Consider the following 26,968-nt stretch of genomic DNA (forward strand, 5'->3'; position numbering starts at 1 on the left):
AACAGTCTAAACAGAGCCAAACTTCGCATTATTGCTTTCAGAGCATGCATAGCAAAATATGCAGACATACCTGATAATTCAATTCAAAGATAACAAGCAAATAAATAAAACCCATGTAATGAAGAATCACATACCTTTCCTCCAGCTTCATGTACGCATATCACACCAACAGCATGATCCCAAGCCTACATTAAAGGAGAAGGTAAGTTAACTATTGCTACTGAAAGTCTGATTAACTACAAACCAAGATTATACCTTGATAACTTTCTGAGATCTTGCTTGAAGAATGAAAACAGCTGCTCGACCGGAAGCCACAATTAAGTATTTGCATAAACTGCAAACAAAGAGGAGATGTATGTCAACGCACATGCAATAAATATTGTTAATGTAGAAACTCTCATTACCAAGAAAAGGACTAAACAACAGAAAAAGAGAATTAAGTGCTTTAGATACTATGCAGTGAAAGCTCAATGGTAAGTCATACAAGTAAGAAAACATTGTAATAGCATTGAATAAACACCAAACCTTCCAGGTGTTATTCCAATCCTGGTGATAAATAGGTTTGATATGGTTATGGAGATTGGTGTTTGTTGGTAAAGAATTGATTTTGGTTTTTGGTTTGAATAGATTATAATAGTTTTTAACCAATTACTATGAAAACAAAAAAATCAACCTGAATTAATTGAATTATTGATAATTGAATATTTTGATTCATGTTCATCCCAACTAAACATGTTCACGTTCATAAAACTGAAAAAAAAAAATAAACACCTAACTTAGGGTAGTATTTCTACATAGGGGAAACCTTAAGCAATGAGACCACAGCTTTTGGGTTTCAATTACCTAAAAGAGGGTGCACCTCTATGTCAGATTCTTAACTAGCAGAAATTAGCCAACAGAACATTTGACTTTTTTGGTTTTTAACAGAATTAACAAACCAACAAAACATAGGTTCTGGATGTTTCTGATCTTTCCAAAATTTTTGGCCTTTTTTTGACCCTTTCAGCTTTTACTTTCAGAATCTTAAATATGTTTTTTTTTTTTTCATTAGTATACTATATAGATAAGTTCGGTTGTGACATAAAATTAGACTGTTAATTTTATTTAATAAAAATATTAAAAGTTCTCAATTTAAAGTTTATTTATTTACATATATTTAGATATATTTTTGTATAACTTTTGGTAGGGACAAAAGCAGTGTATTGGGAAAAGCATACCTAGAAGGTGTTAATTGAAAAAAGAAAAAACTTACAAGGTTTTATGTAAGAAAAATTAAAATAAAAAGAGGTATAAAAGATATTTACTATTTTTTTGACCCTTTGTTAAACAGGGCCAGAGATAAATAAGGGCAAGTTGCGTGACGCCCACGAGAACCAATCAGGAGGGCCCAAAATTACCGAGTCGTCGTCGTCACTAATCTTAGGCCCATTGAGACGGGCGCAGATCTGTTCTTTCTTCTTCACCTGCTTCTTCTTCTTCTTCCTTTTGCGCCGCTAGGTTATTCGAAAACGAAAGGAAGAGAATGAAATTGGACAATAAAAACATATCCGAACTTTGATTCTTAACCAGAAGAGAATCATCAATGAGAAAATGCATTCAAGAACTTCTTCTTCTATTGTTCACCGCCCTCGAACGTTAGCCTCTCCAAGCTTCCTCTTATATCCTCTCTCTCTATATCGACATGTCCAGGTTCTTCTGTTTACCCTTTTCAATTTTTTTTTGCTTTTTCATTAAAAATATTTTCTGGGTTTTCTTCAGCTGGGGCTGCTTATTTCTGGGTCCGGGTGTTTTGGGATTACTTTATCTAGGAGCTTGGGTTTAAGGGTTTTAAAGCTTCTTTTCTTGTTGTCGTTAAAATAAAGGTGAAATTGATTTCTATGGAAGAAGGTTTATTCTTCTGTTTGTTTAGATGTAACATAATGTAATGATTTCGTTAAATTAATGATTGCCCAATGAATTACATGTTAGAGGTCTGAAAATTTTATAAAAATCTTTCTCCAACAACTTCGGAGATTGAGTTTAATGAAATAAAGTATGCAAGTAGATTTCTTTCCTCATGTTGTGCGAAATTGGCAATTGGGTTCTGAATAATTACCTTTCTGTCTACGAATTTAGAATTTGCTTCTAAGGTTTATAGAGTTTACATGGTAAATGACGAGAGAAATTGTTGGGATGCAGACTTTTGACATTTGCAAAGATTAGGAAAGTTTCACAATCTGCTATTTCAAACCAGTTGATGAGCCATTCTGATTTTAGGAAGTATGGAACTGTTGTTACTGTTGGGTTGCGTTTGCCACAATATAGAGTGTACTCTCACTATAGGTTCACGAGTGGAGGAAAGCCTCCACTCTTATTGCAGACTACCAAGGAAGGGTTCTGTCAAGGTTATTTTGTCAGGAACCATTCCTTCCTCTCTGCAAGTAGTGCAGTAACTCATCATGCCCAAGTTGCTTGGAAAAGACTCACCCGGAGATGTTATGCCAGCGGTCGTACATTGCCTCACATAAGCAGGATAGCTCAAGCGGTCAGCTTAGCCTTGTCTCGCTCACACCTGATAGTTCCTGGTATTTTTGGCTTGACATGTGGACAAGTGGCATTGGCACAGAGGACTTTAGTCGAGGCAGATTACTACCCATCACAGAATTCTTTGTATATGCGTGCACAAGATGGGCATGCTTTTGTTTCCTCTATACTCCTTTCATTGGTGGAAGGTGTTATCTTACTGCTGAGGGCTCTCTATCTTGCAGTTTTGTTCTCTCCTAGCATTATAATGGCACCATTTGCCGACTCTTGTGGTTCACAATTCAGGAAAATGTGGCTTGAGATTGTGCATCGCACACTCGAGAAGGCAGGTCCGGCATTCATAAAATGGGGTCAATGGGCGGCAACACGACCAGATCTCTTCCCTAGAGATTTATGCACCAAGCTTTCAGAGCTTCACAGCAAAGCTCCCGAACACAGCTTTGCCTACACTAAGAAAACTATTGAAAGAGCATTTGGCCGCAAACTTTCCGAAATTTTTGAGGGTTTTGAAGAGGAACCTGTGGCATCTGGAAGTATAGCTCAGGTGCACCGGGCTTCTTTGAGATTCCGCTATCCTGGTCAGCGGGTCAAGCCCATGGTAGTTGCGGTAAAGGTTAGACATCCTGGTGTTGGTGAATCAATTAGGAGAGATTTTATGATTATCAACTTGGTGGCAAAGATATCAAAGTTCATTCCAACTCTGAACTGGTTGAGATTGGATGAGAGCGTCCAGCAGTTTGCTGTTTTCATGATGTCTCAAGTTGATCTTGCAAGGGAAGCTGCACATTTGAGCCGATTTATATATAATTTCCGAAGCTGGAAGGATGTTTCTTTTCCTAAGCCTGTGTATCCACTTGTGCATCCTGCTGTTTTAGTGGAAACTTATGAGCAAGGGGAAAGTGTTGCACACTACGTTGATGGACTTGAAGGACATGACAGGATTAAGACTGCACTTGCTCATATTGGAACTCATGCACTTTTGAAGATGCTTCTGGTAACTATTTTTAATTGGTTTACTTATGCTTCTGGTTACATTGCTGTGTGATATCTACTTGATTATGCTTGATTCCTGTTTTCCATCACCTCATCTGTTTGAGAGAAAAATGTATGATACCATTCCGGTTTCCATGAGCTTATAATTTTTCTTCTTCAGGTAGACAACTTTATTCATGCTGACATGCATCCTGGAAATATCCTTGTCCGGGTGTCAAAGAGCAAGGCTTCTCAAAAACGGCTCTTTAAATCAAAGCCTCATGTCATTTTCCTTGATGTAGGCATGACTGCTGAACTTTCTAGGAGTGATCGTGTAAACTTATTGGAATTTTTCAAGGCTGTTGCCCGTAGAGATGGTCGCACTGCTGCAGAGTGCACGCTCAAATTATCACAACGACAAAACTGCCCGAACCCAAAGGCTTTTGTTGAGGTGATGTACTTCCTTGGTGGGAATAATTTGAATTAGGACAGTGAGGAGTTTATTTCAATTAGGACAGTAACTTCCAAGTTAGCATATCTTTATTTTACACCCCCGCGGCGCCCCCCCCCCCCCCCCCCCCCCCCTCTTTTTCCTTTTTCTATACTGTTTTGTTTTGTTCTATATCTACGTTATTTTCTGCTTGGTTTTCTAATACCTTGTTTCAACAGGAAGTAGAAGAAGCATTCACTTTTTGGGGTACTCCTGAGGGTGATCTAGTTCATCCGGCTGAATGCATGCAACAACTGCTTGAGAAAGTAAGGCATCATAGAGTTAATATTGATGGCAATGTATGCACTGTGATGGTCACAACTTTGGTTCTTGAGGTAACTTCTTTCTTCTTTTGTGTGAGTCCAAGCTTTCAATTGAACCTTTGACCAACCAATTGACATGTCTTTTTTTGACTCTGTCCCTCTTGTCCTTTGCTCTACTTTATCTGTTAGGAAAGAACTCTTTGTCTTTATATTTACTCGTGCATATATCGTGCTGATGTCTTTCTGAAGGAATTTAATAAATAGCTGTCATCATAGTTAGGAGTAAATCTGCCTGACTAGTTGAAACAGTCTGGAACAGGGACTTAAATATTGGGATTGTTTCATAATAGTCCCAGAAGTGACTTGCTGAAATGCCTTTACTATATGAAGATAAAACTAGTTGATATAGTCATTATTGCCATTTTTGATAATTGATTTAATTCAGTAACATGTACTGGTACTTGCTTTGAACTTGTAGGGTTGGCAGAGGAAACTTGATCCAGGATATAATGTGATGCAAACACTACAGACACTGCTGCTGAAAGCTGATTGGGCAAAGTCTCTTTCCTACACTATTGATGGGCTGATGGCTCCATAAACATTCTCTGAAGCCTGATTAGCTATCTATGCATCCTCTCAAAGTGATCTTTAGGATCATGTGTTTCTGTTTCTTGAAAACAATTTTGACAGAGCTTAGACCCTAAAATATACCAGTCCTTGAAAAGCATATAATTAATCTTTTCGTTGAAATTTTGAGCTAACATGAAATTTTATCTTTCTGTAATTATTTGTTAGTTTCCAGTATGCATTCCTGTTATATCTTGAGCCCCTATCGCACAGTTGAAAACTGTGAAAAGAAGGGGTTACGAAAGAGAAATAAAGTGTCAAACTATTCTTTTTCTTTAAATTCATTATGCAGAATAGAGGGGAAAAGAAAACTCATGTACCAGAACTTAATTAGTTTAACTGAACTATATACAGATTGTATTTATTTGTTGCTTCACATACCTTGTTATATATGTAACTAGTCAATTGATGATGCTGCTGATAAATCTCATGTCCGAATCCTTGGCCCTCCCGTTTCTTCGAGTTTATACACTCTCATATGCAATTCTTCCAAAAAATTTTCCTTTCTCACTCTTTAACTCTGTGACAGTGATTCAATAGTGTAGCAATATAAGCAGGTTATGATGGATCCTGACGCCCCAACTCCAAGTGAGCTGAGATTGAAGGAGTGGCTCTACTGGTAATTCCATTATCATGCTTATCTCTGCTAGTGTACTGTGTAAAGAATGAAATGTCACTATAAAAATTTGGTACAAGTAATGTTTCTGTTGCAGGATTGTTGTAGATATTCCTGAGGGACATGATGCTACCAAAGGTATAGCTTTTCTATTCTATTCTTTGATCTCCAAAACACTACTCTTAATCATAGAAGACGAGAGCATAGATTTTCAAATTACTTTACATGGGATTTACATGATACAATATTGTGATATTGGGAATACAGGAAGAGAGATGGCGCCTTACATGGGACCCCTGCCACCTACAGGAATTCACAGGTGTATTTTGGCTCTGTTTAAGCAGGAGAGAGCAACGGGGGGAGGGTGTCGACTCCCGGATGCCCGAGCCAACTTCATTACTCGCCAATTTGCTGCTCAAAGCAGGCCGGGCCTTCCTTTTGCTGCAGTGTATTTCAACTCACAGAAGGAACCCGCAGTGAAGAAACGCTAGCAGATACTTCAAGTGCAACACTTAATCCTAAATTTTTAGTAGATTTTGTGATACATTCATTAAAAGATTACAGAATAGGTTTCGTAGGCTTATGGAGATGGGTTTTTGTTGTTAAAAGAACTGATTTTGGTCTGTATTTAATTTTCATTCATTTTGATTTGAATAGATTATATCCTTTCAACCGATTAATATTGAAATAAAAAAATCACCCGAATTAATTGAATTATCATAATTATTATTGCCATTTGAATAAGTTAAAGGTCAACCCAACTAAACACATCCCAAAAACTGGAAAAAGAAAAGAATAAAAAGAGTTGAAACTTAAACACTAATGAGTGACCAAAACATTTGGAGGGTTCTTAACTTGGAGAAATTATCCAACCAAACATCTGACTTTTTTTGGTTTTTTAACAGAATTAACAAACCAACCAACAAAACTTAGGTTCCAGATATTTTTCATCTTTTCAAAGCTTTTGGGATTTCTTGGACCTTTTCAACTTTTCGTAAAATTAAACTGTTAATTTTGTTATATAAAAATATTAAAAACACTTGATGATTTAAAATTAACTTATTTTTTAAATTTAAATATATTTTTGTATTTTACTGTCAAAATTAACATCTTGAACATTTGCTAGTAATAAAAGTAATTTATAAAATATATTAATTGAGAGAAGAGGTCTAAATAAACTTTACTAATTTTTTACCCTTTATTAAAATACCGAGTCGGGCTGTTAATCTTCTTCTCCTTCGTCTTCTTCCTCTTGCGCGGGTGGGTTTTACCAAAACGAAAGGAAGAGAATGAAATTGGACAATAAAAAAACGCACCCGAATTCTGATTGTTAATCAGGCATTCAAGAACTTCTTCTTCCATTGTTCACCGCCTTCGCACGTTAGCCTCTCCAAGCTCCCTCGTATATCCCTCTCTCTATATCGACATGTCTAGGTTCATCACTTTACCCTTTTCAAATTTTTTTTGCCTTTTCATTAAAAATATTTTCTGGGTTTTCTTTAGTTGGGGTTGCTTTTTTCTGGGTCCGGTTGTTTTGGGATTACATTATCTGGGAGCTTGGGTTTATGACTTTTAAAGCTTTTTTTGGTTGTCATTTAAAAAAAAAAAGGTGAAATTGATTTGTATCGAACAAGGTTTATTCTTCTGTTCCTTTAGATGCAACATAATGTAATGATTTCGTTAATGTAATGATTGCCCAATGAATTATATGTTAAATATTTGAATTTTAAGAATAATATTTTTTCCAACAACTTCGGATGTTGAGTTTAATGAAAGTAGATTTCTTTCCTCATGTTTTGTGAAATTGGCAAGTGGGTTCTGAATAATTACCTTTCTGTCTAAGAATTTGGAATTTGCTTCTAAGGTTTATAGAGTATACATGGTCAATAACGATAGAAATTATTGGGATGCAGGCTTTTGACATTTGCAAAGATTAGGAAGGCTTCACAATCTGCTATTTCAAACCAGTCGACAAGCCATTCAGATTTTAGGAAGTATGGAACAGTTGTTACTTTTGGGTTGCGTTTGCCACAATATAGTGTGTACTCTCACTATAGGTTCAAGAGCGGAGGAAAGGCTCAACTCTTATTGCAGACTACCAAGGAAGGGTTGTGTCAAGGTTATTTTGTCAAGAACCATTCCTTCCTCTCTGCAAGTAGTGCAGTAACTCATCGTGCCCAAGTTGCTTGGAAAAGGCTCACCTGGAGATGTTATGCCAGTGGTCGTACATTGCCTCACATAAGCAGGATTGCTCAAGCAGTCAGTTTAGTCTTATCCCGCTCACACCTGATAGTTCCTGGTATTTTTGGCTTGACATGTGGGCAAGTGGCCTTGGGACAGAGGACTTTATTAGAGACAGACTACTACCCATCACAGAATTCTTTGTATATGCGTGCACAAGATGGGCATGCTTTTGTTTCCTCTATACTGCTTTCATTAGTAGAAGGTGTTATCTTGCTGCTGAGGGCTCTCTATCTTGCAGTTTTGTTTTCTCCTAGCATAATAATGGCACCATTTATCGACTCTTGTGATCCACAATTCAGGAAAATGTGGCTTGAGGTTGTGCATCGCACACTTGAAAAGGCAGGTCCGGCATTCATAAAATGGGGTCAGTGGGCAGCAACACGACCAGATCTCTTCCCTAGAGATCTATGCACCAAGCTTTCAGAGCTTCACAGCAAAGCTCCTGAACACAGCTTTGCCTACACTAAGAAAACTATTGAAAGAGCATTTGGCCGCAAACTTTCCGAAATTTTCGAGGGTTTTGAAGAGGAACCTGTGGCATCTGGAAGTATAGCTCAGGTGCACCGGGCTTCTTTGAGATTCCGCTATCCTGGTCAGCGGGTCAAGCCCATGGTAGTTGCGGTCAAGGTTAGACATCCTGGTGTTGGTGAATCAATTAGGAGAGATTTTATGATTATCAACTTGGTGGCAAAGATATCAAAGTTCATTCCAACTCTGAACTGGTTGAGATTGGATGAGAGTGTCCAGCAGTTTGCTGTTTTCATGATGTCTCAAGTTGATCTTGCAAGGGAAGCTGCACATTTGAGCCGATTTATATATAATTTCCGAAGCTGGAAGGATGTTTCTTTTCCTAAGCCTGTGTATCCACTTGTGCATCCTGCTGTTTTAGTGGAAACTTATGAGCAAGGGGAAAGTGTTGCACACTATGTTGATGGACCTGAAGGACATGACAGGATTAAGACTGCAATTGCTCATATTGGAGCTGATGCATTTTTTAAGATGATTGAGGTAACTATTTTTAATTGGTTCGCTTATGGTAACATTGTTATGTGATATCCACCTGATGATGCTTGATCCCTGTTTCCCATCACCTAATCTGTTTGAGAGAGAAAAGTACGATACCATTCCGGTTTCCATGAGCTTATAATTTTCTTCTTTCAGGATAACTTATATCATGGTGACTTGCATCCTGGAAATATCCTTGTCCAGGTGTCTCCGAGCAAGGCTTCTCGAAAAGGGCTCTTTAAATCAAAGCCTCAAGTTATTTTCCTTGATGTAGGCATGACCACTGAACTTTCTAAGAGTGATCGTGTAAATATATTGGAAATTTTCAAGGCTGTTGCCCGTAGAGATGGTCGCACTGCTGCAGAGTGCACGCTCAGATTATCGCAACGACAGAACTGCCCAAACCCAAAGGCTTTTATTGAGGTGATGTATATAGATGTAAATTTCTTGGTGGGAATAATTTGAATTAGGACAGTGAGGAGTTAGGAAAATGTTTTCTTTGTTATCTTCTTCTCCTTATTTTCCCATTTACTGTCCTGGCATCTCTATTCCAAGTTAACATATCTTTTTTTCACCATCCCGCCCCCCTCCCCCTTCTTTCCTTTTTCTATGCACTTTCTTTTTGGTTCGATAACTATGTTATTTTCTGCTTGGTTTTCTAATACCTTGTGTCAACAGGAAGTTGAAGAATCATTCACTTTTTGGGGCACTCCTGAGGGTGATCTAGTCCATCCAGCTGAATGCATGCAAGAACTGCTTGAGAAAGTAAGGCGTCATAAAGTGAACATTGATGGCAATGTATGCACTGTGATGGTCTCAACTCTGGTTCTTGGGGTAATGTCTTTCTTTTCAATTAAACCTTTGACCAATTGACATGTCTTTTTTTTTACTCCGTCCCTCTTGTCCTTTGCTCTCTTTTATCTGTTAGGAAAGAACTCCTTGTCTTTATGTTTACGAATGCATATAGTGTGCGTTATGTCTTTCTGAACAAATCTAAATAAATAGCTGTTGTCATAGTCTAAGGAGTAAATCTGCCTGACTAGGTGAAACAGTCTAGAAGCTAAGAACAGGGACTAAGTTCTCGTTTTGGAATTGTTTCATGAAACATGAAAGTCCTAGGAGTGACTTGCTGAAATGCGTTTACAATATGAAGATAAATCTAGTTCATATTGTCATTATTTCCAGTTTTGGTAATTGATTTAATTCTGTAACACGTATTGGTACCTGCTTTAAACTTGTAGGGTTGGCAGAGGAAACTTGATCCAGAATATGACGTGATGCTAATGCTACAGAAAAGGCTGCTGGAAGCTGACTCGGCAGTGTCTTTTCCTGACATAATCAATGGGCGGATGGCTCCATAAAACATTCTCTGAAGGACGATTAGCTATTGATGCGTCCTCTCTAAAGGGATCCTTAGGAGCATGTGTTTCTGTTTCTTGAAAACAATTTTGACAGAGCTGAGACCCTAGAATATACCAGTCCTTGAAAAGCATCATAAGGATCATTAATCTTTTCCTTGAAATTTTGAGCTATCGTGAAATTTCATCTTTCTGTAATTATTTTTTACTTTCCACTATTCATTGCTTTTGTATCTTCAGCCCCATATCTCACAGGTGAAAACTGTAAAAAGAAGGGGCAACAAAAGAGAAAAATAAAGTGTCAACTATTCTTTTTCTTTAAATTCTTTACGCAGCAAAAAGAAAACTCATGTACCAGAACTTTATTAGTTTAACTAAGCTATATACAGATTGTATTCATTTGTTGCTTCATATACCTTGTTATATATGTACCTAGTCAATGTATTATGCTTTAATCTCTTGTTTGTGCTGAACAAGAGATTCACTCACCTTATTCCATCTGTGATCCTCTGATTGACATATATTTCCTTTCTCGGCTTACTTGGAGCTCAGGCCATAGGTGAAACCTATTGTTTTCTGTTCTACCAATGCACAGAAAGGAGTGAATTATTGAAGAAGGAAAATTTCCTAATTGAACAATCTAAAATAATGTAACCAAGTACAGGAACCACTCAGTGGAAGAGTAACGGATTTCCAGTTTCCTTTCTGAACGAATAATTGCTCCAGAAAAAAGGGTGTATCGGATTGACAAAGATGAGTGATTGCATCATTGGAGAAATTAGCTGTTGTTGTATTGAAGAGAAGGTATAATACAATGAATAATGTTTGATCCTGGCTTGGCTGTATTAAGTACATGATTGATCAATATTACACATTTACAAAGTCAGTTGCAGCAAAGTGGCCTAGTTCCAATTCTTGACTTCAATATCGGAGGGGGAGAGAGAATGGACAATTGCATCAAAATTTCTGCATGCAATGCACGCTATTTGCTAGGAACAATGCTTCTAAATAAGAAAAGACCCTAGAGCAGACGATACCAGCAGCAAGAGCCACCAACTTGAGAACCCCTTATATTACCTGTCATTGTTCTTCAGTCTTCAAGTACTCACTGAACTCAGCACTGGACCTACACTCAAGAATGAGATTTACTGTAATTTTAGTGGAGTTTAATAAATATCATGCTAACAGCGAGACAAAGATGGACAGACAGAGACTTTAATATTCCACAAGGAACTTACTCTGCACATGTAAGCTCACGAATTTCTTTTATTGCTGCACTAGTCCTATACAAGGCCATCTTCTTAACCTGCTTTAAGAGCAAACCAGAATCACAGTTGCATTAATACAGAAAATGAACACTGTTAACTGGAGTAAAGTTTTTACAAAGTTTACCTCAAACTTCTCTGCTTGGGCTTTATGATTTTCCGGAAGCAGACGAAGTTCATCAATCAACTGGATACACTCAGTCACATTTTCCGGTGAAACAAAGTCCAAAACCACATTAACGCAGGACTCCAGGTTGTGACATGTCAAGGAAAAAAATAGAATCTTTATAGCCATATAAATTGGTATAAATTCATCACAAAAATGAAACAAATGAAGAAGCATATAGATCAAGTATAATATTTTTCGAATTTTTGCACATAAATTCATTCATGACAGTAAATTCTATATCAAGAATTCAAGACCAAAGATATCAGTAGTATACATTACCTTAACATTCCTAATCTGGTATGGACAGCCAGCTGGAATTATAACAGCTTCTCCAACATGTTGCTCAAAAGTCCAAGGTTCAATTTCTAGAAGCAATATGAGATGGATATTTCAGTAACATTATCCTCAACTGTGACAAGAGATAAACCAAACTTAGCAAACTCACCATACTCCTCCTTCAGCCTTGTTTTGTGACTTGTGTCAAGAAAGAAATTCTGATCAAGGATTGGATGAACCACCTGCAGCAAGAGTGCAAAAAAAAAAAAAATCAGCATTATGTCCATTCTGCTAGTACATTGTCAAGTCTTGGGTCTCATCTTACATGCTTTTGAAAACCACGTGTGTTACCAAACTCATTTGAATACTTTCTAAGGTACTCCATAAGCTTTGGAACATCCTGCCTGCGGAAGACATCCCATTCAGCACCACAAGACTTGGCTTCTGAGCCGTGAATGGTATGGCATGGAAGTAGTGCAGCTTCAGAATTTGAATTACAATCAGAATCAGAATCAGAGTCAGAGCTATCTCCCTTATCATGGTATGCGTTTCTATCTTTGAAACCTAAATCCTGTGCTTCGTGCACAGCAGAAGGTAAGTGGGATACTTTTGGTACTCTCTCATGAGCATGCATTTCTTTACTGAGCATATCATTCAATCCTACTTCTTCCATGTTTTCATCATGTGGTGCAGATTTTTCCTTCACTTTATTAGCCGCCTTTCGATCAAGAGTCGTCTTAGCAACCTCCCTTTGGTCTTGAAATTTTTTCTTTTTCATTAACTTTCTTATTTTATTAAGCTGCTTCATGGATACAGGAGCATCTGTAGCATGTGCCAAAATATTAACCTGGGATAGAAAGAGAGAAAAGGAAAGAAAGAATAAATGGCAAATATTACTTAAATCTCCATGATGTTTTCAATAAGGATGATAAGTGCATGTATGAAAAGGTTTCACAACAATAGGTATAGATTTAAGGTTGTGCTTTAGGAAGCATCATATTTTACTTTTTAATAACATCAACTCATATTCTCAGTAAACTCTATAATAACACCAATTGTTGAAAACTTCATATAATTTCTTGCTGATTCACCTTACAAAACTATCCTTCTGGGGATAGTAGGATCTGTACACAAACAAACATTTTGTAAAGGTGGAAAGTCATAAGAACAAGGATAAGACACACCACACCCTGATATAATCATATCTTAAAATATGAAGAAGAAGTGCATAGCATGAAACATGTGTAAGAGATTATGACACGTCAATATGCAAGATTAAAACTGAGTCAGAAACTTATTTTCCACTACGATATGTGCACTTAACTGAGTTGTTTGTTTCATCAATGCGCACAACATACAAAAACTGTTCACTGGCAATTATCATTGAGAAAGGGCAATTTACATTCAAGGGGAGATAACTTGAATAAAATGTGCATCAGCCAAAGGTTTAAAAGATGGGATAAATTGATCATGAGACAAGGTAAGGATAGAACTAGACATACCACATCACATAAGTCGTAACATAATTTTGTCACTGAATTGGCCTGTACAAGTTCCTCACCACTGCAATACGAGATAGAGATACATGGGCCTAGATCAGGCTTTGTGATTTCTTCTGGCAACCTTGCAGCGATGTTTAAAAGACCACTTCTAGGATCCATATATTCTGGAAGTGGTAAAGCTCGAATGATTTCAGTATAATGATCTGGGAATTGTTCTTGAAATAAATGAGAAGAAAGCCAGCCCTTCAGTTTCATCTTCTCATCACACGAATTAGATTGCGCCAGACCCCTCAATGACCCCAAAAATAACTGCTTAATACCAATTTCAACCTGCCATCATATAAAAGGTAAATTTTTTATAACTTACTTTAGATTAAGATCCTAGAAGGCAGTGAAACAGAATGCAAAAAGGAAAAATACCAACTCTCACAGAAAAAAGAAGTGAAAATAATGAATGACAAGCCAGAAACCTCATGACCTGCAGGCATGCCAAGAATCAAGGAGATGCACGTGGAAGTCTAAATGCACATTCATGAATGCCCATGTTTGGATTGTGGGGCATATCTGTGTGTGCATATGCTCAGAGCGAGAGAGATGGAGTAATGAACCAAAGAGGAGCAATTTTATCTACCTATAACTCCAAAAAATGTATATTGTGATATGGCATGTGAAGTAATTTAAAAAGCTAACCTCAAACCAGTCCAAGCAACCTGTAGCTTTAGTTAGTTCCTCATTCTCAGATTTGGCAAAACTATTCTTAAGATATGTGCAAAACAAGAATACCGGATTCCAACTCAAATCTGATGTATCCCGAAGCACATTTCGAACTATTACAGGATGGCCTTTACCCCAATGCTTCTGGAAGTGCTCCAGGTTATCAGCATGAATGTTCATTATAGTGGGGTCAAATAGGAAGTTGTCATTTGAAATTTTTCTCCTAGCAGCCTCTTGCAACTGCTTCACCCCTTTAGCTTCATAATCTGTTCCAGGACATAGCGAGCAGCATGATAAAGTATTGAAAGCTTCTGGCAATTCATAGCTGCCAACTATTTCTTCAGCACTTATTTCCAGCTCTTTGAACCACCTTAGCGGCAAAATACACCTCAGATCAAGAAGGCCATCACCACAACCACCAAACTCTGTGGGTGGGCATGATATAGGAACATTACCATCAGGAGCTTTGCGACTAGGCAATGATGCAGAAGAATCAAAATATCTACTGTCATAATTTTTCTTAGAGGTTCTTACAGATTTCTTATGTGAAAGGCGAATGCCAGGCACACAAGTTTTCCTTCTATTTGGGCATTTGCAGTTAATTTCTTTGATACTTCCAACTAAACTCCCTTGAAAGTTATCCCGACAACAGCTTAAGCAGAGATTATATGAACACTTTGAGCAGCTTCTGTGGAAATCCAGTATGAAAGTCTTGCAGTTACTGCTGCTCCAGAAGTAATGTCATCACCAAACAGAACAAAAAACAAATTACATATATTTTATCAAATACATTTTAAGCAGCCGGGAGCATACCAACAATATTGCTTATTGCCACCAAATTCAGCTGGTTGGACTTGAATATCAGAGAGTTTTTTGCCTATGACACACAAGAAAACATTACAACCTCTTCCATTGATAAATATAGAATGCTTAAATGAAAATTTGAAGAAGAATCATTGTCATTACCTTTTACTTTTGCCTCCACTTCAATCTCAACACTCTGGTCTTGGTTTATTTGCTTCAGAACAGGAAGAAGCATGCAGATCAAATAATGAAAATGTAACACCTTGTCCACTTTGTTTTTGTCCCTTAAAAACTCCTGAAAAATGTTTTTTTGCATAAGGCAAAGCATCAGATCTCAGCAAGGAGAAAAGCTTGCAGCATGTCAAATTTGAGGTGTTTCAGATATCATCAGACCTTACTTTCAGTGTCTCTATGTTGACTCACTGAGCAGGCCTTGCAGCCACAAGTTCCACGGCATACTGGACAAGCTATCTTAACTTCTTCTTGCATAACAAAATACCTATATGCAATTGAACGCCAAGAGAGTTTATCAAACAATAGAGACGAGACAAATCGAATATTAAAAATTACATTCAAACAATAGAGATGAGACAAAGACTATATATGTTTTGAATGCGTTTCAAGCTAGAATGGGAAAGTATTCTCCAAAACGATGTTTAGGGAAGGTCCCTACAAACAATTGAGAAACTAGGTGAATCACTTCCAGAGGGGCTAAAACAGGTATCTATGCCTTAAATTCATTACATTTTGATGTACTATTCATATCCATGTAATATAAAATTTGATTTCTTTGTCCATAAGCAGACATATAACTACTTTACAATCACAAATCAAACAAAACCAAAACCAGAGAAGAAGATCACGCACTGTTCTTTTATGCAATCCAAGCAAAAGAACTGCTGTCTACAACTGGAACACTTGATCAAACTACGAACACCACCCTTTCTACACCAATGGCACCTTATTCTTCTACCTCTCCTCAAATTCACCATATCCTTCTTATACGGCACAACCTTCATAAAAAATAATACATTATTTACAAAAAAAAAAAAAACAAACATATCAAAAAACACAAAAACTAAAACCAAATAATACCTGCAATGTACCAACAGGTAATGGTTCAATGTTCTTAGACCGAAATCGCCTTCTGGTAATGGCAACAGTATTAGTTTCAGTTTCTCCTACTTTAACATTAAAACAAGAACCTGAAACAGAACCCGAACCCGAACCAGAACCGGAACAAGAACCTGCATTATCAAAATGTGGACTTGAAGAAGAAATAGCCATTAGTCCATTTGGCAATTCTCTCATCAAATCACCTTTTTCTTCTTCTTCTTCATCATCAAAGTCACTACAATCACTTTCTTTCCTTTTCTTCTTCTCAATTTCCCTTTTCAAAACCATTCTTATAAGCTCCAACGGCAAATCTCCTCTTTTAAGTTTCATCTTCCGAACGGCTTCGTCTAACGCCTCAGATTCCCCTCCGATCACGCGCTTTCGCTTCATTGGCTTCGCTAATTTCAGTAACTTTGCCCTAATTTCAAGCTTGTTCTTCTCGAAAGCCTTCTTTTTTCTCTTGTTCCTTTGCATTTTGAGGGATTCCGGTACCTTCTGTTTCTTTTGTCGGTGACGGCCCTGAATATGGTGAAGCTCGCATAGCTTTTTCCCCTCCGTTACTCGTCGCCTGCACCGCCATTGTCTCCCGTCGGTTCGTTTGCACCGGAGATGGTCCGGTAGAGCCCCTTCTTCTTCCTCCATTCTTCTGTTCCGCAGATTTCCCAGGAAAAATTTTTAATTTTTCCCAGAAAAAATTAATGGTATTCTCGAGAAAACAGGGGAGAGGGTTTGGGGGTAGAGTTGGAAGAGCAGAGAGCGGTTTGTTTGGAAGGGCAAGAAGAGTTAGGAGTAGGGGTTTATTGGGAGTAGTAGTAGAGTGAGAGAGTGAAGGGAAAGTGGCTGATATGGTAATTTTATGCAAAGATGGAGTCCAGTTTGATCTTGGAAACTTTCCAAATGGTGCACAGAGAGGAAGCTTTGATCGAGAGAGCCTGACAGTTCGAGACAATTAAGGAGACTCTTTGGGTGTTTCCATTTTTAGGCTTTTTAGTAGGTTTTTTCTCGAGAATATGCAAATTTTTTGAGTTTTGACTACTAAGCGTTAAGAGACATATTTATCGCAAATGCTATTGACAGAAACGTCTCTTTAACTTTTTCATGCGATTTTCTTTTTCTTTTTTATTTCTTTTTTGGTGTGAATTTTGCTTCTGGTTGGTGGGTTGAAAACCTTAGCCCGATGCTGGGATTTATCAGCAATTCAATGTTTATCAAGTTTGAGTGTGCACCAGCTAGTCAGATGACAGCTTTGATCACTTTACTTGAATGGCAATTGCCAATTGCAATCACCTGTTGAATTGCATACGCATTTTGATCCAAAAATTTTGCTGATATGAATAATTTCAGGTTTTTTAGAGGAATGCTGGTGCAGATTTTGCTTCGGGGAGGTTTTACATGGATCACTGTATTGCTTATGATAATACTGGAATAATGATCATAAGAGAGCATTTACAGACAGGAAAGAATTCTGGTAATGATCATGCCAGGGCAGAGCCATTTCTGACATTGCCTGATTAGATACTAGTTTAAATTTTTTTGGCAGCAGACAGTAACATATCTTTTACATTGATAAGCATCTACAATATGAATATCAGCTGTTGTTACAAGTAAACTGACAGATTTTAATGCACAAATTTATTACAGCGATGAAGCTAGAGAAATAGTTCTACTGTAATGACAGAAGGCAAAACCATTTGCTGTTAAGTCTTGTTCAAACAGTGATCAATCACCTATTCAGAGAAGTCCTTGTGTTCATTCGATTTATACCACCAATCGCATTCTGTAGCAGGGGATTAAGCAAAAACCGCCCATCTATTTAGTAGGCAAAAATGGTGGAAGATCACGGAGGGACAACATTACAAGTTTACCATAGTCGATCTGTTTCTAAGGTTTAAATTAAGAGGCCAGACAAATTGATGTGGAACTGCCTATAACATGCGAGTCATGTCAGTTCTGCTATTTATCTGAATCTAGTCTAAATTTTGCAGCATTATTCCAATCCTCTTCACTTGCTACTATGGTGCTATTTTCATGAATTTGATCATGATTTGCTTTTGGACAGTCCACAGGGACAACTAGATATCATGGTGACATAAAAGTAAAAGTAGTGCAATATATATGCCAATATTGTGGAACCCTGAAAAACTTATCCGTTTCTCGAGATACTCAATAGACCAAAGAGAAATGACTTTGTAGCACTCGAGGGCCCATTTATCTCTGGTTCCAATGTTGGATGCTGCTTTTAACACGAATTATTGGTATTTGGGTTGTCACCATCTGACTAGATTTGCAGTTGGCATCTGTGAACAGCAAGAGAAGAAACCAGGATTTGTTAACCTGGAAATGGTGCTGGTCTATGCTACCGAGTCTATGACTATGAAATGGTGTTCCTGCTGTTTAGAGATTTACCAGAGTTTCCCAATTTCGATTAGTCAAATGTGATGAATTACCATTGGTATTTCAATTAAGCTATTGAAATGGTGCAGTACATCGTTTGAATAAACTTTTTTGACCATTCAGATCCTGAGAACGGAAAGCTAACCATGGAAAAAGAAATGGATTTTTCGATTTTCAACCAAGAACAGAAGAATTGCTAATAACTATACTGATATCAGCTTGGCTTACCATTCCTAAGACATTAATTTCCAAACCACAGGAGAAAAAGGCTGAAGAAGGATAACTAAGGAAGAGAGAAAAGAAAAACCTGTAACATTAATATTCTCTTGAATCTTGATGGCCTTCGTTTCCAGAAAGAGCAAAACACATGATTGAGTGCAGCGCTGGCGAATTCATCTGAGATAGAGTTGGCAAAAAGTGAAAGAATTCATCAACGCTGCACTCAATGATGTGTCTTCCATCTGGGAATCCCCATATGTTTGCTTCAGCTGCAACAGATCCAAGCATCCTGGAACTATTTATAAATATATATATATATATATATATATATATATGTATATATGTGTGTGTGTGTGGGTATTGCAGGACATGCTCATCTGCAAAGTTGCAGTACATGTAACTTGAATTTGATTTGTACTACCATACTACTTTCTAAATTGGACAACAGCCTCTCCCCTCTACATGTTGGCCAATATATTTGATTTCCCATCTCTCTGGGGGTCTGAATGAAGTTTACTTCTATTAAGCGACTTCAGGTTGTACTAGTTTCTTGTACTGAAATCTTGTACTACACTTAACCCCAACGTCCAACTGGTTTACCAAAATTTTTTTGTATATAGAATGCAAAACTGTGTCGGATTAGTCAGAAATTCTTCATCACAAACCTTCAGGCTCCAGGTAGGGGCCACTTGATTGGTAGGTCAAATGGTAGAACTTTGATAATTTTCTATTGATAACAGACTTCCATTGACCAGCTTTAATTTCACCTTCCATAAAGAAGAGAAGCCTATATTTATTAGAAGTGATGATGTTAACACCGGCTTTTGATTTTGCAGGGAATCAACAGTAATTTATTGACTTGGATTTTAATTGAAAATCCTGCCATTTTTGTAAATAATGCAAAATGTACAAGGGTTCCTTGATTACATGTACAGTATTTAGAAGAGGAGATGAATATGCCTAGATTAAGTATATTACACAAGAAGAAGTTAAATAGCAGCCTGGAAGAAGAATCAAAAGAATAATTACATGTACACATTTACAGTATATACCTAAAATCAGCTTATCTTCTGCGAAGAATGATCTTACCCTCCGCGTCTTCATGCACTATAGGTAGAACTTCATTTGGAGGAATATGCCACCAAATTTGAGGTTTCTTCAGCTGATGTCCAATTTGAGCCAGTTTATCAGCAGCTCTGTTGCCTTCCCTATAGATATGAGTGACAATACAATTGTTAAGCTCCGGTATGATCAGGTTTATATGACTAACATGTCTTTGTAATTCTGCACATTTAACCTGCCTCCTCTGGACAATGACATCGACCAATGTCTTGGCATCGCCTTCAAGCCATACATCAGTCCAACCATTTTCCAGCACCAACTCAAGGCCTCTTCGCAGTGCAGCTAGTTCTGCAATAGTGCTAGTGCTTCGTCCTATGGATTCGGCATAACCAAGTAGGAATTCAGCCTTGTGGTTCCTGAACACCCCACCAATGCTAGCTTTTCCTCCTCTACCTTTGCAAGATCCATCAAAGTTTAATTTAGTCCATCCGATTTCAGGTTTTTCCCATGACACTGGAATAGCTTCTTTGTGCCAGTTCCTAATCAACAATTGAACTGGGTTCTGTATCAGTCTTTGGCATCTAAAGATGTTGCTGAAGGCCAACATCATGTTTCTAACATTCCCTTCTTAAAAGCTAGTTAAACTATCTGTTGAAGTTCTGAACATGGAAGATCAATATTAACAAGGGAAGAATGTACGAGATTAATGGCTAAAAACAATTCAGTTTAACGTTAAAAATGAGAGCAGAACAGTGTTACAAAAATCCCCAGGAAAATGAAAGTGAAAGAGAAACAAGTATGGGTTGAAACCATGATAGGAAGCAAAATTTTGACAGGCAAAAACCAGGATAAACCTTTGAAGAGGACTAATCCAGAAAGATAAAGAAAAGAACCAAAAGTCATAGAAGTTCATTTCCTTGCCTTTGGCATTGGAATATAGAAGTTTTTGGAGTGGAGATAAAGCAAGGAACATTCACAATTTGAGAGCAAGAAGCAACATTTTGATATTCATAAGGATCAAAATGGCCAGCGAGATTCCTTTAAGAACTCTCAAGCATCTATTTATTGGATTCTTAAGAAAACCCTGCCTGCTTGACTGCTTGCATGAGAAGAAAGGATTCAAAATGCTGGCACAAAATGGCTACCATCAAACTGTAACTGTAAAATTTAACTGTCTTATCCTATCCAAAGAAAAACCTGATTAACCGATAGGTCAGGGGTACTTTCCAATTGAATTGCGGTTAAATTACAAAAGGATGGTGTGGAAGGGCTTTACTTAATTTAGTTGACTCGCAATAAATTTCATTGCTTAGAGAGTACTGCAAGCCTGTCTGAGTCCTCATTTACTCTCCTAGTATCCTGATGGTGAAAAGATATTATAGAAAACAAAATCCAAGTGGTTTGAAATGCTCTCAAACTTTACCAGGTGATCAAGTTAATTCAATGGGTTGTGTTTCTGATCTCTGCCCCTGGAAAGAGAAAGAGTCTCAACCAGGAAAGAGATTAGTAGTTAATTTTATTCATTTTGCTACAACAGAGTTTGGACCATTCCATCAACGACAGGCCAGACAGCAAATATATAGTCAACTCAATGCGGTTTAAGCATAAGAAAGCGTGAGTTTGTTGGTCACTTTGGGTATGAAACAAAGGGTACACAAAGATTGGACTTTTTAGCCCAACAATTTTCACAAAGTACAGATATTCTAAACTTTCATCCCTTGTCAAAGCTTGAGCATTTTTGCACTGAGGAAAGAGCTACTTGCTTCATCATAGAACAAGACGGACTTGGATCTTCAAAAGGCATTCTTTTTACCAATGAGCCACAGCCAATCCAAAGCAACCCCTGCAAATATGCCAGCTAATAAACAGAGCACTAGTAAATTACCTAGAGCATTTTGCTCAGGTCCCTGCAAAAAAGGAAAAGAAAAAAATGAAATTTTTTTATCATATATTACTAAGAACACTAAAACTTGTAGCAAACTCCATCCAAAGAAAAGGTAAAATTACTAACCTTGTAACCTTTAGGTGCTGCAGTAAGGACACAGACTGTAAGGTGACCATTTGTTAATCCCAGGAAGGATACAAGTAGTATCATCCATCCCTGGTCACCGTAATTGGCGGTGAAGTAGAAAGCAGGGATCAGTAAGAAACGAGAAAGTATCGCAATCGTAAGGCCCTTCCTGGACTCTATCATCAGGAATTTCACTAAGGGAAGATATCTTGATATCAGATCCCACAAATTGTAAGATGCTATCAGCACAAGAGGATACCTGAAACAACAATCATAAGGAATTTATCTACAGTTTACTTAGCAATTTCCTGGGAGGACCAATACTATAGGAAGTTTAGTCCCTAAGTTGCATTTAAGGGCATATATACGTACAAGTGTTTAATAACTTGGACCAAAATCCCAGTACATAAAATTGCAAACTCATCTATAAGTACTGCTAGTTAGGTAAAAACTTTAAAATTAATGAGAATCATGTGGTAGACACTCAGTTCAATGGGTCATTGTTACATTTATCCAAAAAGCAAAGCTAAAGATATAGAAACTGATTGTGTGCAAAACTAGTCGGACCCATAGCAGACCAATGTTCAAGTACTATAAAAATAAGACAAAACACCAAAACTATCCAATCTCTACTTACTTATTCTAGTCAACGAATGAATACTTACCATGTACCCAACTTGTGTTCACCAGTGTTTTCATATAAGAACCCAGGGAAAATCGACAATGTCAACACGTAAATAAGAAAAAGGTCGAGTGCGTAATCTATATTCTGAAAGAATAATTGTTTGTTGCTCAGCCTATCAGTCTGTTTAGCATTGTCTTCATCCTGTGGAAATGCCAAAAATCTATTAGTTTATGGAATGTCAAAAACAGTTCTACAAACATTACTTAGAAGAAGGTTGCAGTACTCCTTGGTCTTCTTTCGTTTGGATGCCAGCTGCTGCAAGATCAGCTTTAACAGTTTTTGATCCTTCTGAGGCTGCCTTTGAACGGAAGTACTTCACTATCGGCAGCTTGGGGAAGAAAAATGCATACAGCAGGACACAGAGTAACTCAAAGAATGTAGAAATTCCTAGAAACAACACTGCAGAAAAGAAAAGAAATAATTTTCAATAAAAACTGAAAATCCTTGATTTTGGTTTACAGTTTAGCAACAGAAGACTGCTCATTTTAGGGATGTCTTTGTAAGTTTATGCAGGACAGGTGACAATGAATGACACCAATATGATGCTTGTTTGTTAGTCCATTACACATATAAAAAGTTTAAGCCAAGTTCTTCCTATTCCAAATCCAAATTTTTTGTTTTTGCAACAAAAGACTGGACTTTATGAGGTACCCGAACTGCAGAAATGCAGAAATGGAGAAGTCCACTCCCAATAGAAAGTGTGTCTAATAGTAGTAAAAGAAAAGCAACATACTTGTCCCTTTGCGAAGACCATCGTTAGACTTTTCAAAGGCTGCTTTTGTGATTAGCCTCAAAGCAGAGGTCAAGGCCCCAGATGCAGCCAAACCAGCAAGGAAAGACTGGATCATAGAAGCAATTAGTAGTAAGAATTAAGTTAAATGCTGAAGAGTACAGGATAATAGTGAGAAGTTGCCAGAAAATTGACCTGGATAAATTCAGGGAGCATGAAAGATAGATCTCCAACCATTCCGCCTTGAACATGGGCATCTGCAATTCCAAAACCACCAACAAATGCACATATACCAATAAAAGGTCCAACTCCTCCTCTTCCTGATGTGGCTAAATCCAACTAGTGAAAAAAAGTGATGGCGAAATGGAGGTTATTCTGAACTAGGAGTGGGAGAATCAAGTAAATGGAAAAATCAAGCACAAGGTACAAAATATAGGAGCAGTTACCACTATGAGCATGAAAGTACTTGCAAAGAAAAGCAAGTATCCAACTAAGTTCCGCTGTCTAGTATCAATCCTTGATTCGTTGTATGCCAGTATCGCCATTGTTCCAAGTGCAAATGGTTGATAAACAAGGGTAAGCACCCGTGAAGGATGGTAGGTCTTCAAATGCAAAGGAAAACATCATCAGACTAACTGATCTTAGAACCCCATTTTTCATGAGATTCTGTTGAGATTACTATGACAGTGCCATTAATTCAATTGTTAGACTGGTGACTCAAGAGGAATGGAGGAACAAATGTTTGTCCTCAAAGCCAGGATCAGTTATTTCTAGCTTGAACATGAAACAGGGTGTAGTGTAAGAGTAAGCTTAGATACCGGGAACAAGTTGTAATAGTAGTCCCCTATTGTCAGCATGCTATTCCAAGCGACAAGAGATCCAAGTCCAAGAATCCAACAAATCACCATGGCACTAAATTTTCCCTGATTAATTTCCACAGAAAAACTGAGTGAATATCACATGTAATTAAATCAAGAGCAAGGTATTTCACCCTCCCCTGATACTAAGAATGAAAAAACAAAAACCAGAAAAGCAGAAACCTCAAGCCTTGCAGGCAACTCTCCTCCATCAGCAATAATCATGGCTACTGCCTGTCGGTATACCAAAGTTAAAACTCTGGAAATGTTAAGATGACAAAGGGCTTTTGCTATATAATAAATAAATAAAAAAACAAAGACTGAAGAGCAGGTTTTTGTCAAAACAGATAACAACACGATGGTTTCCTTTTCTCAATGAACTGACTACTCATTCAATAAATGCAATCCTGAAAATGCTAGCACATAAAAAAGTTAAGGGTGATATGAATTGCTTTGCGGTGATAACGAAACTGGGTGTTTTTCCAATTGGAAAAATTTGAATGAAAACTATATATATATATATACATAGCAGACAAATGAACAGTCCATGCAATATAAAACTACTTGAACGTAAGGAAGAGTACGTAGAATCAATATTTAAATATGAAATATATTAATCAAAAAACAGCAAAGTTCACATCGAAGAATGGAAATATATATGAAAAAATACAGAAAAAAAAAAAAAGGAGCTGACCCTCTTTTTCTGAAGAGATGGGTGTGTAGTGGTGAAAAGTAGAATGCAAGGTGTGTAGTCAAGAAATAAAAGTTGTGGAATTTTAAAAGAGAAAACTGAAAAAAAGGAAAGGTATTAATATTCTTTACCTTTTAAGGTGGCTGGAAATTTTTATATATTGCAATAATGATTGATGGATGACTAAGGCTGAGAAAGAACAGCGAGTGGATGGAGAAGAAAAAGGTAAGTATATCAAAAGAATCTTTGGTTCAAACAAACTTTGTAACTGAATCATAATATAGAAGGTATTTGTTACTATAATATACTAATGGTTAATGTGTTAACGATGATTATTTGGCTTATAATCCGGCAAGACAGTGACAGAAAAAATATTTATTTATTAGGACTCTAATTTGGTAATCCACATGATTAGGAAGTCAAAAGATTGGCCAGGATTTTCTCTTTTTAGTTCCCAATCGATGTGAACTTGCAGAGGCAAGTGCCCAATAGACAGCAACAAGGCAGCTGTTAACGTTATGGCCTGTGTTTTTCCAACTCAAGAGAGAGTTCCAGGGTCAGGGATGATCGGCAACGGTTACAAGCCTCGGGATGTGTACTGAGAGAGATAAAGGCTTGGAGATTTTATGACTTTGGTGACCTCTAACTTTAATTTGTGGTGAGCTAGAAAGGCCGATAGTCGAGTCGGCTGCACTGATTCAGTAGCATTTATTCAGGAATCAGACTTCGTCATGATCTAGATTCTAGCAAATGGGAAAGTTTCCTGACCAAGAAGAAGCCACAAAGTGAAAACGAGAAACAAAACCAAGAAAAATTCATCGTTCGAATATCAGGATACTTCCTTAACGATCATTCTTTATCTTTGGATTTACATGGTTCCATGTCTTTTTCTGGTGAACTTTGAATATTCAAGAGGATTCAGATTAGAGGGAAACCACCCCATGGAATAGCCACAATTTTGTTCTAACAAAATGGTTAAACTTTTGGGGGATATTTCCATCACTTTTTGATATTCCCCGTCCAACCACGGCGTGCATGGTATTTTAAATCGATAAATATATAATAAAAAATAGCACTAACTGATAATAACATTCAATTTTTTCAGAGTTGACTTATTGGTGTCTAAAACTTGGTTGTTTCCCAATCATTTTATCTAGAAAATGATTCGTGCAAGTTGGTTGCATGATGCACTTTTCTGGTGATGTTGAGTTGAAAGATAAATACATCGAGAAACTGATGTCTTCTTCTCACCATTGTCCAATAGAAAGTCCGACTGGATTTGGAAATCAAGTTCACTTCATAGACCAAAACTCTTCCTTTTGCCTGGCTGCTCATGATAGATTACCTACTAACCTTATTGTTGAATGCTCTCGTGATTTTATGTCCTGCTTGTAGATTTGCTGTGAATATACTTCACATACCTTAAGGGCCTGTTTTCTTGCTGGCACTCTTTGTTTATCGTTGGGTGTTAACCAATTTATAAAATCTTTCAGCATATCATCAGACCCATTCTCTTGGCTGGAAAATCAATTGTGGGTAATATTCCTCTTCTTTCATTGATAATATCCCTTGGCATTCCTTGTTTCTCTGTTGCTGCTAGCTTTTGTGGAAGGCCAGAAATGAAAAGAATTTTCTTCCGGTACGTTGCAAGAGACCTAATTAGAGATGGTTCTTCCTCGAAATCTCCAAGAACCCCTAGGACTAATATATTGAAGTCTAGTGAATACCCCCAAAACCAGGTTGGGCCAAGCTTAATTCAGAGGGGTCTTCCTTAGAAAACCCAGGACCAGGAGGACTTGTTAGAAAACAATTGTGGGAACATGATCAGGACCAGCCTAAGGCTTCGTGTGTTCAAGCAGAGTTATGGGGTCTTAGAGATGGTCTGTCCTCGGCTACTAGTTCTGGGGTATAAGCTTTTTGGGCCAGCCCTCTAAGACCTTCTACACCCACACCAAAGTAAACTTAAAGCTTCTGGCACCGACCAAATGAAGACTAACAATATAAATATAAATAGTTAAGTGATAATGTATGATATTATATATTAATAATATACAAACCGAGACTAATAAACTTCATATGAAATCATATTTGATGTAACGGTTTTCTTAAAAAAAAACCCAAAGACCTTTTCCATTCTCCAATAGTTGTCGTAATAAGTTGTTCATTATCGATTTATTTTATACATAATTTCACTTTTTGCTCCAACGTTGAGAGGCCAGTGTGCATTGGAAGTCCTTGTCTGGAAGAGGTATTTTGTCACCGACCATGCTTGATATAAAACGTAGACGTCCTTTCGATCCTCCCCCAACTTGCCAATATCTAAATTAATTATCTTTATGCCTATGAACGTGCTTGTTGTCAATTTGTAGTAATTT

The 26,968-nt window shown here is 37.4% G+C and overlaps 5 protein-coding genes across 9 annotated transcripts; 3 read left to right on the forward strand and 2 right to left on the reverse strand.

The window, feature by feature from the left end:
• Window positions 1-1,381: 1,381 nt before the first annotated feature.
• Window positions 1,382-5,251, forward strand: LOC18596978 (uncharacterized). 2 transcript variants are annotated; one of them, XM_018123223.2, is made up of 5 exons: window positions 1,382-1,689; window positions 2,179-3,517; window positions 3,677-3,946; window positions 4,165-4,320; window positions 4,727-5,251. In XM_018123223.2, exons 1-5 carry the CDS (start codon window positions 1,682-1,684, stop codon window positions 4,844-4,846), a joined length of 1,893 nt encoding a protein of 630 aa, XP_017978712.2. In that variant the 5' UTR covers window positions 1,382-1,681; the 3' UTR covers window positions 4,847-5,251. The 2 variants fall into 2 exon arrangements, with proteins under 2 accessions (XP_017978712.2, XP_088663609.1); XM_088807483.1 differs by having other exon boundaries at window positions 2,360-3,517.
• A 102-nt stretch (window positions 5,252-5,353) lies between these two features.
• LOC108662462 (protein MOTHER of FT and TFL1-like) lies at window positions 5,354-6,167 on the forward strand. The gene is made up of 3 exons (XM_088807484.1): window positions 5,354-5,494; window positions 5,589-5,629; window positions 5,759-6,167. Exons 1-3 carry the CDS (start codon window positions 5,436-5,438, stop codon window positions 5,980-5,982), a joined length of 324 nt encoding a protein of 107 aa, XP_088663610.1. The 5' UTR covers window positions 5,354-5,435; the 3' UTR covers window positions 5,983-6,167.
• Window positions 6,168-6,717: 550 nt separating this feature from the next.
• LOC18596979 (uncharacterized) lies at window positions 6,718-10,509 on the forward strand. Its single transcript, XM_007025767.3, has 5 exons — window positions 6,718-6,925; window positions 7,405-8,743; window positions 8,897-9,163; window positions 9,419-9,574; window positions 9,982-10,509. Exons 1-5 carry the CDS (start codon window positions 6,918-6,920, stop codon window positions 10,099-10,101), a joined length of 1,890 nt encoding a protein of 629 aa, XP_007025829.3. The 5' UTR covers window positions 6,718-6,917; the 3' UTR covers window positions 10,102-10,509.
• Window positions 10,510-10,867: 358 nt separating this feature from the next.
• B160 (protein) lies at window positions 10,868-17,227 on the reverse strand. Of its 4 annotated transcripts, none has more exons than XM_018123193.2 (13): window positions 15,924-17,227; window positions 15,696-15,841; window positions 15,222-15,327; window positions 14,991-15,123; window positions 14,838-14,901; window positions 14,001-14,745; window positions 13,311-13,640; window positions 12,134-12,655; window positions 11,978-12,050; window positions 11,812-11,897; window positions 11,491-11,610; window positions 11,337-11,407; window positions 10,868-11,224 (listed from the first exon to the last, which is right to left on the reverse strand). In XM_018123193.2, the coding sequence occupies exons 1-13, from the start codon at window positions 16,584-16,586 to the stop codon at window positions 11,179-11,181; spliced, it is 3,105 nt and encodes a 1,034-aa protein (XP_017978682.2). In that variant the 5' UTR covers window positions 16,587-17,227; the 3' UTR covers window positions 10,868-11,178. The 4 variants fall into 4 exon arrangements, with proteins under 4 accessions (XP_017978682.2, XP_007025830.3, XP_017978681.2 ...); XM_007025768.3 differs by having other exon boundaries at window positions 11,337-11,404; window positions 14,001-14,748; XM_018123192.2 differs by having other exon boundaries at window positions 14,001-14,748.
• Window positions 17,228-21,197: 3,970 nt separating this feature from the next.
• LOC18596982 (equilibrative nucleotide transporter 3-like) lies at window positions 21,198-24,242 on the reverse strand. Its single transcript, XM_007025777.3, has 9 exons — window positions 24,086-24,242; window positions 23,864-23,968; window positions 23,492-23,647; window positions 23,241-23,384; window positions 23,049-23,154; window positions 22,539-22,714; window positions 22,296-22,456; window positions 21,631-21,889; window positions 21,198-21,526 (listed from the first exon to the last, which is right to left on the reverse strand). The coding sequence occupies exons 1-9, from the start codon at window positions 24,125-24,127 to the stop codon at window positions 21,413-21,415; spliced, it is 1,263 nt and encodes a 420-aa protein (XP_007025839.3). The 5' UTR covers window positions 24,128-24,242; the 3' UTR covers window positions 21,198-21,412.
• Between the last annotated feature and the right edge of the window lie 2,726 nt (window positions 24,243-26,968).

This window comes from Theobroma cacao, chromosome 6 (assembly GCF_053813885.1).
Source record: "Theobroma cacao isolate CCN51 chromosome 6, ASM5381388v1, whole genome shotgun sequence".
In the NCBI taxonomy this organism is placed as follows: Eukaryota; Viridiplantae; Streptophyta; class Magnoliopsida; order Malvales; family Malvaceae; genus Theobroma; species Theobroma cacao.